Source organism: Delphinus delphis, chromosome 1 (assembly GCF_949987515.2).
Source record: "Delphinus delphis chromosome 1, mDelDel1.2, whole genome shotgun sequence".
In the NCBI taxonomy this organism is placed as follows: domain Eukaryota; kingdom Metazoa; phylum Chordata; class Mammalia; order Artiodactyla; family Delphinidae; genus Delphinus; species Delphinus delphis.
Genome location: NC_082683.1, coordinates 2,351,775 through 2,363,187, shown reverse-complemented (window position 1 = coordinate 2,363,187; position 11,413 = coordinate 2,351,775). Strand labels below are relative to the sequence as shown.

The window sequence follows — 11,413 nt, the reverse complement described above, 5'->3', positions numbered from 1 at the left end:
ACATGGCGGTCGCAGAGCCTTCAAGGGAGAAGCCCCTCTAAACTATGGCCACCGACCCTCTTAAACATGGCGGCCGCAGAGACACCAAGGGAGGCGACCCTCATAAGTATGGCCTCCGCCCCGCTCAAAAATGGCGGCCGGAGAGCCCGCAAGGGAGATTATCCTCACAACACTGCCGTGAGACCCGCCAGCTACGTAAAACACCGACTTTGTTGGGTCACATGCCTGGAGACGCCTGGCTGTGATTGGCCGGTATTCTGGTGACGTCAGACGCCGCGGCGCGAGCCGAGGGCGGCCGGGTCGTTTCTCTGCTGGAGAGTGTTAGGCCCGGTGCTGGGGCTTGGCGGCGGGGCTGAGGGCGGCAACGCGCCGCTCACACTCATGAGGAGCCGGAAGGTGAGGGGCCGGAGGCCGGGCGGGAGCTGCGCCGGGCGCAGTGGGGGGTGCCGTCGCCAACTTTCTGGGAGCTGAAGGGGAGCCACGGTACGCCTCGGGCGGAGGTGGGGGATCTCTGCCTGGCTCTCGACCCCCGGGAGGGAGCTCCCAGGTCACGCCTTTGGAAGCGGACCCCCCCTTTTCCGACCTCGTCTGCGGGAAGGGGGTCTCCCAGGCCACGCCCTTGGAAGGGCACCCCCCCCCCATACCACGCCCCCGGGCTAGGGACGCTCCAAGGCCACGCCCCTGGGAAGGGGGCTCCCAGATCAGGTCCTGGGGTGGGGGCGCTCTCTCTCCGGAGCTGGTCCGGACCCCTGGTGCCCTGACGCTGCCCAGCCCGGGGTTCGCGTGCCTCTGCTGCCGGCACCCGAGCCCGGGGTCAGCCAGCCCAAGTGCGGGCACATGACGACGGGTACACCCCGGAGGGTGGAGAGGATGGAGGGGCGCACTGGTAGCCGGCGGGCGGTGTGAACCAGGGCGAGGGCCCGGGACAGGATGCGCCCCTGCCTGGGGAGGGGGCCCTCCGGGGGGTGGGAGCGGCGCCTGGGGTACCTTTGACCCGAAAGTGTGTCTCCTGAAAACCCACGTGGTTGCGCTCTCCCAGCCTGACGTCTCTGCCTTTTGAGGGATCGTTTAGCGCGTCAGTGACTTAGTTGGGTTCGCGTGTCATTTTACTTTTTGTTTTTCTCACACTTCTGTTTGGTTCTAATGTAGGGTTTTATTGATTTTTTTTTAAACCTTTAGTTTTTTCCCCCAGGGGTTGCTCTAGGTCTTACCGTGTACATTGTAATTTAGCAGAATTCGTTTCAGATTGAACTAGCTTAGTTCCAGAGAGATACACAAATGTTACCCCTATGTAGCTCTGTTCCCTTAACGCACACTGTTCCCTTAACGCACTTTTCTGGTGGTGGTAAATGTTTAATGTTACAAACCCGATAGTACACTGTCATGATTACTTTACCAGCCGTGGTCATTTCCTTAGCCCAGTACAGCCTTGATGCCACGCATCTCCTTTGTGCTGTTATGGGCATTCCTGCCTACATTTGCATACGTGTTACTGTATGCAACTGTCTTTTAAATCACCTTAGGGAAGGAAATAATATGCACGTAAACTGTCTCCGTGAGGACGTAATTACCTTCACTGGTGCCCTTTTTTCTGTGGATTTGTTTTTTTGGTTTTTTTTTTTTTTTTTTTTTCTGCGGTACGCGGGCCTCTCACTGATGTGGCCTCTCCCGTTGCGGAGCACAGGCTCCGGACGCGCAGGCTCAGCGGCCACGGCTCACGGGCCCAGCCGCTCCGCGGCATGTGGGATCTTCCCGGACCGGGGCACGAACCCGCGTCCCCTGCATCGGCAGGTGGACTCTCAACCACTGCGCCACCAGGGAAGCCCTTTCTGTGGATCTGAATTATCGTCTGGGGTCACCTGCTTCCAACCCAAAGAACTTCCTCTAGTATTTCTTGTAAGAGGAGTCTGCAGCAACAAGTGCTCTCAGTTTTTGTTTATCTGGAAGTGTCTATTTTGCCTTCACTTTTGAAGGATGGTTTTGCTGATATAGTATTCTTGGTTGACAGTTTTTTGTCTGAGAACTTTGAGTCTGTTTGAATGTACCCGCTGTGGTCTGGCGCCCACTGCTTCTGCTAAATCAACAGTTTATTTGTTGGGCTCCCTTGTCCTAAGGAGTCATTTTCCTCTTGCTGCTTCCGAGACTTTCCCCTTGTCTTTGACTTTCAGCACTTAAACAGTGTTGCATCTGCTTATAGATCTCTTTGCAGTTATCCTACTTGAAGTTCAGTTCTTTGAGATTGCTGGGTTTGGGGAATTTCCTGGCGGTCCAGTGGTTAGGGTTCCATGCTTCCACTATAGGGGGCGTGGGTTCAATCCGTGGTTGGGGAACTAATCCCACATGCCGCACGGCGCAGCCAGAAAGAAAAAAAAAGAGAAACAGAGATTGCTGGTTTGTACATTGTTGTTTTTCAATAAATTTGGGAAGTTTTCAGCCATTATTTCTTCAAATATTTTTTCTGCCCCTCTCTCCCTCCTTTCTTGCTGGTACTCCCATTACACGTATGTTGCTGCACTTAATAGTCTCCACCATGTCTCTGGGGCGCTCTTCATTCTTCTCCGTTCTTATTTCTCTCTGTTTTTCAGCTTGTGTAATCTAGCAATCTATCTTCAAGCTCACTTATTCCTTCTTCTGCCAGTTCATATCTACTCTTGAGCACACCCCCACCCCTGCCAGTGAATTTTTTACTTCAGCTATTGTAATTTTCAACTCCTGAATTCCCATTTGGTTCTTTTTTATAATTTCTATCTTATTATTGATAATCTCTATTTGATGTGATGTCATCAAATCTTTCTTTGATCATGGTCTCTCTTAGTTCTTGAACACATTTATAATGGCTATTTTGAAGTCCTTTTCTGATAAATCCAACATCTGATCTCTCACAGGGAGTCTCTGTTGCTTTTATTCTAGTGTGTGGGTCTGCTTTCCTGTTTCTTTGCATGTTTCATGATTTTTTGAAAACTGGACATGTTAGATAACATATTGTAGCAGCTCTAGGTACTGGTCTCCCACCCCCACCCTGAGGCTTTTTACTGTTAATGTCCTTTTTATTTGTTTGGTGATGGGGATTCTGGTAGAGTCTGTTTCCCTTCCCACAGCTGAAGCTGTGATGATGCTCCTCAGGGGCAGTGTTGGGTGTGCCCACAGTCACCTGGGTCTCACTAGTTTCAGGGGGGCTGTCTTCCTCTTTCTCTGACCACACCCAGCTCTTTCTTTTTTTTTTTGGCTGCGTTGGGTCTTCGTTGCTGTGCGCAGGCTTTCTCTAGTTGCGGCGAGCGGGTGCTACTCTTCTTTGCGGTGCGCGGGCTTCTCATTGCGGTGGCTTCTCGTTGCGGAGCACAGGCTCTAGGTACATGGGCTTCAGTAGTTGTGGCTCGCAGGCTCAGTAGTTGTGACTTGCGGGCTCTAGAGCGCAGGCTCAGTACCTGTGGCACACGGACTTAGTTGCTCCGCGGCACGTGGGATATTCCCGGACTCAAACCCACGTCCCCTGCATTGGCAGGTGGATTCTTAACCACTGCGCCACCAGGGAAGTCCCCACACCCAGCTTTTAAGCTCCGCTAGTTGCCAGCTGATCGCCCAGTCGTTTTCAGCGATGACCTGGAGTATAAATTTTCTACAAAGGTATCCAATCACTTTCTGGCTTCTTTGAAGGAATAGTTTCTAAGATCAGTGTTTGATGTTTGTTCTGACCCCAGGAGGGATCCTCCTGCTGTGTTTTCCCCTGGCTGTCTCCTGAAGACTATACGCCTACACTTTATCTTGATTTTTCTCCCATCTGCCTTTCATCACAGCTTCCACTGTTCTTGAGGACCCCTTAGGCATTACCTTCTCCACACTCTGTCGTAAATGAAGGTGGAAGAGATTAAGAGCCCTTTGTTTTGATGCCTGCCTCTTCTCCAGGCAGAATCTGAGCCAGGGCTCCCCAGCTGGGGACAGTGACAGGCTTCTCTGTGTGACACCCCTGCTCTCAGAGCTAAGTGCTCAGGGGAGGGAAGGGGGGGCAGCAGCCTGAGATCCCCTGGACTTGCCTCTCCTGGCCTTGGAACCACTGCCTCGCTAGGAGGGGCGAGGGTGATGGGGCCCCAGTCTCCTTAGTGCCCTGCCCAGGCAGGAACCTCTGTTCCATGAGTGGGGCCTCGGCAGAAGGCAGCCCCTCCTCTCAAGCGTGTGCTGGAGACTTGGCCTCACAGCAGGTGGGGCGAGGGCAGAATGAGAAGTGCTGCCATCCTGCCCCCCTGGGAAGAAAGCCCTCTGCCTGGGGGGCGGGGGGGGAGGGGGTCCTGTGTGCTGACCTTGGCCGCTTGGAGTTGGGACACCAGAGTAACTGTTTCTTCATTTTGCTCTTTGCTTATAGGACCATTTGCAAAGGCTTTAAATGGTTGTTTTTAATACTCTTCACCAGTTGCACTGGGGGAGGGTTAGTGGAGCACCTCTTGCTGTTTTGTTGATCTCTTCCAGCCCTTTTAGTCTTTAACTAGTCTGCTTGGAAGGAGGAAGTCCTCAGTGATGGGGGCTTTTTCATTTAGGAGTTGTTTACGTGGAAGCAACCAGTTTGCCTAACTGAAGAGCAACGGTTCTCCAAGTTAGAAAAAAATGTAATTGATCCTTGACATTTTGGAGCAAGGGCCTTAGAGGTAGTTTTACCCACGATTAAACTAAAGCCAGAATGCCACTGGAGTTGACTCTCGCAAATCTGGTGCGGATGGCAGATGGCCGGCTCAGGTGCCTGTAACCACAGCTCCTGGGTCTCAGCCAGACCCTCACCGACTTCACCTCTGCAGAGGGGCCCAGAAGGCTGAGGGGTGACAGGCCCCCCCGAGGAGCTGTGGTGCAAAGCATCTAGAAGTGCCCTGCTGCCAGCAGAGGGCCTGCACGGCACGCAGCCCCAGAGCCGGACGGCAGCTTCTCTGCTCGGTCCCTCTGCAAGCAGCCAAGGCTTTCCTGCGGGTGGCTCTGGTGACAGAGCAGGGGGAGGGGCTCTGAAGCCAGACATCACTGTGTGTGACCTCGGCAGGGTCCTCTCCCGAGGCCCCATCTGCAGTGGGGTGCTGCCCGGCACGAGCACAGCGCCTGTGTGTTGACACTCAGGGATGGTGGCCGCTGTCACGAGCGCCGGTCCCCCCTGAGGGAGCCTGGCACGAGCCGGCATCGGACTATAACGGAAGGAGAGGATAGTCAGCGACTTTCTGGGGCTAAGAATGTCTGTTCCCGACTACGCAGCGCTAGCGCTCCAGGGAGACTGGGTGGCGCGGTGCCGTCCCCGCAGGAGATGTTCTGTAACCTCTTAGGCTTAGTTCCTTGGGTATGAGCGCCACACTGCTGCCTGGGCTCTTTGAGCAAAGCCCAGCCCCGGGGCGTCCACATCAGCGCGTCCTGCCTGTTCTCGCTGTGGAAGCTGCCTTCCCCTTCCCTTTAAATGCCCTCCGCAAGCGGTCACGTGCCTCGGAGCCTCGGTGGCCTGCCCTCCTCCAGGGGCCTCTGGATGAGATGCTGCTGTGCAGATTTGTAAACCAGCTTGTGTGCTTTCTGATCTCTTTTCTCCACTTCTGGGCATGCTGCCCCCCATCCCGCCCCGTCCTCAGCCCCCAGGTCTCGGCCGCTGGGACAGCGCTGTCAAGCTTGCCCTCCGCTACGCCCTCCTCACTATCCCCCAACTCTCTTACTTTCAAGTTCTCACTTGCGCTTTTATGTGTTATTTTCTAAGTGTCTGTGGTCCCCATTCCGGAACAGAGAGAGCAGTCAGTGGAGAGGCAGGTGAAATGCAAATGAAGCCCCAGTTCATGAATTGTCGCGTCAGTGCTGAACTTAGTTTTGACAGATGCACCAGGTTGTTGGCTGCCGGCAAGATGAGGGAGGCACGGGCAGGAACTCCCTTCCCATCTCTGCTGCTTTTCTGAAAACCTAAAATTATTCCTAAATAAAATGATTGTCAGTTTCATTGTTTTAATTCCTTTCTTGTCACTAGAAGACTTTCCTTTGCATTCCAAGTGAGATGGCGGCGGGCGGTTTGTGTGTTGCGGCCTGTCGAAGGCAGCAAGAGCTCCTTTAAGCTGATGGGATTAGGCCTGGCTCCCCTGTGATTTCAAAGAGAGGGTTTGCGGGGCGGGGGGGGGGGGGGCTTTTGCTTTTTCACCTTTTATCAAGAACCTTCTGAGCAAGGATACAGGCTGCTTATTCTAAACACCCAAAGTCAACTGAACATCTATTCACTCACAAATGGAGGTTCTAAAAACGTGGGAGGTGGGGACAGAGTATGCGAGCTTCCCGGATCATGGAAATGGGGGTCAGCACCTTCCACCCAGCTTTGTGCAGATGCGCCATTCAGGCCACGGTATCAGGGGAGCCCCTGGTGGTGCAGTGGCTGGGACTCGGCGCTGTCACTGTGTGGGCCTGGGTTCAACCCCTGGTTGGGGAACTAAGATCCCACAAGCCACACGGCACAGCCGGGAAAAAAAAAAAAAAAAGAGGCCACGGTGTCTGTCCTTCCATGGTCGATAAAAACAGGGGGGTGGGAGGGGCCATCTTCGGGGTCTCTGACCAGCCTCTGGTCTGGCCCAGCTGGCAGGTGGAGTGCGGTCCTCGGCGCGCCTCCGAGCCCGGAGCTGCTTGGCCACATCGGCCTCGGCCCAGGAAGCCCACGTCGCCACGTCTGCCCGGACGGCATGTCAGGTGAGCCTCAGCCCCTCGGAGACAGGACTGGACCGAGTGTCCACCTCTCCACGAAACATGTCACGTTAGAAAGTCTTGAGTGTGGCGAACAGACCAGAGGGGAGGTCACGGCGCTGTCGCCATCAGAGGAGGCCCCACCCTCGGTGCACGTGCTCCCCACCCACCGAGAGCTGTGGGCTCAGCGGCCTCTGCTGGGCAGCCTGAGCGATGCTGGCACAGGCCATGCTGCTCACCCCAAAGGGCAGGTGGGGAGGCAGGGGACTCTGTGTCCAGCCAGGGGCATGCAGCCATGGTGACCCGGTGGTCCGTTTCCAGAGCTGCTCCCTTGAGCCGCAGCCCGGCGGTCTGGCTAGACCTGGCTTCACAGCAGCAACTGGCCTGGTTTTCCTCCTGGAGCGCCGCTTGTTAGAGCTGCGCTGAGTCAAGTTCACAGTCCTGTTGAGCGCCCGCTCCTGCCATGGAACAGAGAGTCCTGCCTCATCAGAGCTCACAGCCCAGCAGAAACGAATGGAAGCTGGGTCTGGGGTCATCATTTTACATGTCAGGGCGCCCCTCGGGGGACAGCGTCAGTCTGGACTCCGCCCCTTTGGCGGCAGACAATGAAAGGACCCTGTCCTGTAAGTTGTGGCTCCAGCGGTGACGTCGCTTGCTGTGAGCAGGACTGCCCGCCCCTGGCGTTGAGGCTTGTTAACTGTTTGCCATCCGCTTCGTAACCTTCAGCGTGTCTGGTCTTCCCTTGCCTTTTCTCTCCTGACAGCCTTCCTCATCACAAAAAGCCACCGACAGGCGCACGTCCAAGAAGTTCAAGTACGACAAAGGTCATCTTGTGAAGTCAGAATTCCAGAAACCCATCCCCCAGAGTGACGGCACTGCTGCGCCCACAGCGACCCCCGAGACCCCGGGTCAACGCGAGCCTCTGGCATCGGCCGAGGACAGGGCCAGGCTTCCGGGAAAGGAAGCCAGTGGCTCCGCTCCTCAGGGGACCGCAGGACTCCCCCAGGGGCACTGTGGAGCCATGAGTGACGCCTGCCCGGTAGAGACTGAGGACAGGCCGCCCCCGCCGAGATGCGGGGCCCCTGCGGGAGGAGACTCCGACAGTGGCTGCCCCGAGAGGGACGGGGCGGCGGCGGACCTGGAGCAGAGCCACACGCCTCCACTGCAGATGGACAACAGCGTCCTTCTCGACGACGACAGCAACCAGCCAATGCCAGTGAGCCGCTTCTTCGGAAACGTCGAGCTCATGCAGGTAAGGCCTGTGGCCTCTCCCCTGGGCAGGCAGCCCCCAGCAGACCGCACGCCTGGTCACGGCCCCAGTTCACACGTTGAGTGCCACCCGGTGCAGATCACACACAGTAAGAGCTCTAACCCGGGAGGAGAGAGCAGAACGGCTGCTGGTGTGGGGCATCCCCCGCACGGAGCTGAGAACCATTGCCATAGCGAGCGCGGGTGTGGGCGGGCTGGCCGACATGAGTCTGGACCCTGCTGTGGGGTGTGAAGTCATGGCCGTGGTTTGCGGCCCTCTGGGCAGTTCCCCTGCATTTGCCGGGCTTGCTTTTGCTTTTAACCCAGAGTCTTTCCTCTCTCCCTCCATCACGCTGGTGGGGAGCACGCTCCCATGATGGGGGGGACCAGAGCCTGGAGACGGGTGCTCGTGCTGGGCAACCCGTGCCTGAAGCAGGTGTTCTCTTCCCTCCAAGGACCTCCCGCCAGCATCGTCATCCTGCCCTTCGATGAGCAGACGCGAATTCAGGAAAATGCATTTCAGAGCCAAAGACGACGATGACGACGATGCCGACGGCGCAGAAACATAGAGGGGGAGACGCACACACTGATCCTCTGCACGTTCAGTACCGTTGACTGCTTCCCAGCTCAGCACATTAGAGATTTATACCAAACCTATCTCCAAGAGTCCATGCTTCTAATCAGAATTCAGAACTGACCCACACAGGTCAGCAGCACAGAACGCCACGTACCCGCGGGGAGACTGGCACACGTGGACTAAAAGACCTCTGCGTGCACAGCTGTTTCCGCAGTGATGCGTTTTCTCCCATCTGTACCCACGGGGTGGCTCCAGCTAACTTCTCTCGTAAACGAGAGATCTCTGTAAAGGAGACTCTTAAGCTTAGCTTTGATAACGTGCAAGTTTATTTTCCATAATCAATTTGATCATTCTTGTGACTGATTCAATCCCAGTTCTTAAAGAACTCTTCTTTATTTCTGTATATGAAGCTCATGTGTACCTTGGACATTCAGCAAAATCCATATGGAAAAGAAATAAAATATATTTTGAAAATATTTTTAAAGAAGGCTTATGTCCCTAGAGCTGTATTCCTTTCTAAAACGCTGGACAGCCAAGTGGAGAAAATAGATCCTGTCCTGTCTTAACACGTGCGAACCTGTTAACCAGCGCCAAGAGCTGAGAGCGCAGGGCTGTGAGCTGGAAGGGACACGGCTCCTCCTCTTGAGGCTGTGGGATTTCTGAGACGGTAGGTGTTCGGCACATTCCTCGCCCTGTGTGGTGTGGGGAGCAACCATCCAGCGAAGCCGTGCTCTTCTCCCTGGTGCAGTGTTACCTGGTGCAGCTGCCCTGCCGGAGCTGCACTGCCACGCCCCCTGTCTCAAGGAGCGCCTGGTGACACATTCTTGCCAGTGGGCTCCGGAGAGGAATGCGGGCCTGCTTGTCTGCTGCCCCTTCCTGTCGCCAGCTGCTGGCAGAGGACACCAAGGCTGGTGACTAGGAGAGCGTCCAAGAGGGAGCCTGGTCCCTGGGTGACAGGCACAGGAGGAGAGCTGCCTGCAGTTCCGGAGGGCCGTGCTGGATTTTCACGAGTGAGCGGCGGCCCTACTGTTGCTGCGCTAGCAAACACTTCTGGTTTAGTTACGACAGCCGTTAGACTTCCCTCCCTCTCAAATGTCCTGTGAACAACGGAAGTTTCTCACATAACATCACTTGGGGGCAAAATATAGTTGAATTGCCCTGTAAGGTTGGCCACTGTCCTTGATGGACCCAGAGTGCCGCCGGGAAGCGCCTGTCCCCACACATGTCCCCACAGTCCCTCTGATTCAGTGTGGTCGTTGTCCCATCAGCAGCTGTGACCTTCCCCTGCTCTGAGTCATTCTGTGATTTATTGGTCAACAAACTACTTTAATAACGTGACGATGTTGCTTCTAAGGCCTTTTGGCAGCATCCAGGGAGAGTAATTTACAACCTGAGATTCTGCAGGAATGACTGTTAATCACGGCACTCGGATTCGTGGGGGTCGAGCTGCATCAGATTTCAGGGGATTTTGTCTTTCCCCTACACTGGCTCCCGGGAGAAGCATCAACCTGAATCACAGCCCACCTGCAGGACAGACACGTCGGCATGTTCCCACCAAAATGCGAAATGTAAACCTCACTCCTGGATGCCTGAGCCCCGCTGGCTTGCGGTCCGCGTGGAGCCTGGAGCGGTTCCTCCCCAGCCGCCCAGGTTGCTGAGCTAAACCGCAGGAAGCTCCCCACGTGTTCCAGGCCTTTTTCTAACTGATGACGGACAGTGTGGTGGGCCATCGTCCCGCCCACCCGCCTCCCCGGCGCCAGCTGGCTCCACTGAGTCGCAGCTCTGGTTTCCAGTGGCAACTGGAGGATCACGTTGAGTGCAGGGAACGCGCCCAGTGGAACCTGCTGGGTGTTGAAGGTGGCCAGGGTGGGCAAGTCCATGTCCCTGATGGTTACTCCCGAGAGTGAGACATTACCAAAAGAAAACACCAGGTGTCCCTGTAAAGAGGCGGCTGGGACCAGGGCGGCGCATCTGGGGAACCCGTTCTGTGCTCTCGCGTGCAAGGACAGTGCAAAGAAAACGCGTCGTGAGGCCAGCCCGGCGTGACGTGAGCAAGACAGATGGAATGCAGATCAGGCCCGGGGGACGAAATAAAGTTTCAAAAAGCATATTAAAACGCGTGTTAAAGTTGCTCTAATTGGGAATACTCTGAGGATGTGTTCCGCCAGCATCTAAAATGAACACCCAACCCACAGGCCAGGCCCTGTGACACATGCAGATTTTTAGAAACACTTCCTACGTAAATCCACAAAATGACCTACCGGTGCCAGAGCAGGAGGGGTGTGGGGTGCGTCCTGCGAACATTCCTGTGACTCTGTCGACTGCCATTGACCGCTCACCCCGCTTCCTTGCGCACGTCTGTGCAGGGGACCTAGGACCGGCCTCAGGCACGACAGTTCTCAGAGCTCACAGGACTCGGGAAAGCAATTCAATTTTAATCTTGGTCACCCCGATTAAAATTAGCAGAGAGAAAAAGTGCACGGGGCCAAGGCCAGGAGAGACCGGCACAAGCTTCCGGACACTCTCCTGGCAGTCACACCGAGGCGGCACGATGTGGGCAGCAGAAGCCCTGACCAGTCAGCTCTTGGGGAGGCCTGGTGCCCGGGCAGCCCTGTGCAACCAGAGGCCGGGGGCGGGGGAAGGAAGGGGTCCTTATGACAACTCTGCTGAGTTGCCCTCCAGAAACATGTCATGAAGAGGTTGTAACAGGCGCACTCCAGCAGCAGAGAGCAGGCAGCCCTGCCCTGGGCACGCAGCCGCGGAGCTGGAGGGACGGGGTGGGGGCCACTGGGCCTGGTCCGGCCTCCTTACTGCACAGATGGGACCCACCACGCTCCGGGGCGTCCAGCCTATCCCACGTGCCCACTTCCCAGCACACTAGATCAGTGCCATGAACTGAAACAGCACTTTTCAAGTCCCACA

At 55.9% G+C, this 11,413-nt stretch overlaps 1 protein-coding gene across 1 annotated transcript; it reads left to right on the top strand.

Moving 5' to 3' along the window:
• The first annotated feature begins 280 nt into the window (after window positions 1-280).
• On the top strand, window positions 281-10,729 carry C1H1orf174 (chromosome 1 C1orf174 homolog). The gene is made up of 4 exons (XM_060013325.1): window positions 281-396; window positions 6,562-6,672; window positions 7,430-7,918; window positions 8,370-10,729. The coding sequence occupies exons 1-4, from the start codon at window positions 382-384 to the stop codon at window positions 8,481-8,483; spliced, it is 729 nt and encodes a 242-aa protein (XP_059869308.1). The 5' UTR covers window positions 281-381; the 3' UTR covers window positions 8,484-10,729.
• The last annotated feature ends 684 nt before the right edge of the window (window positions 10,730-11,413 follow it).

What these genes read in the sequence shown, in the direction of transcription:
- C1H1orf174 (XM_060013325.1), top strand. An exon ending in CTGCCCGGACGGCATGTCAG is followed by an intron (nt 6,673 to 7,429) that starts GTGAGCCTCAGC and finishes CTCTCCTGACAG; the next exon opens with CCTTCCTCATCACAAAAAGC. An exon ending in GAAACGTCGAGCTCATGCAG is followed by an intron (nt 7,919 to 8,369) that starts GTAAGGCCTGTG and finishes CTTCCCTCCAAG; the next exon opens with GACCTCCCGCCAGCATCGTC.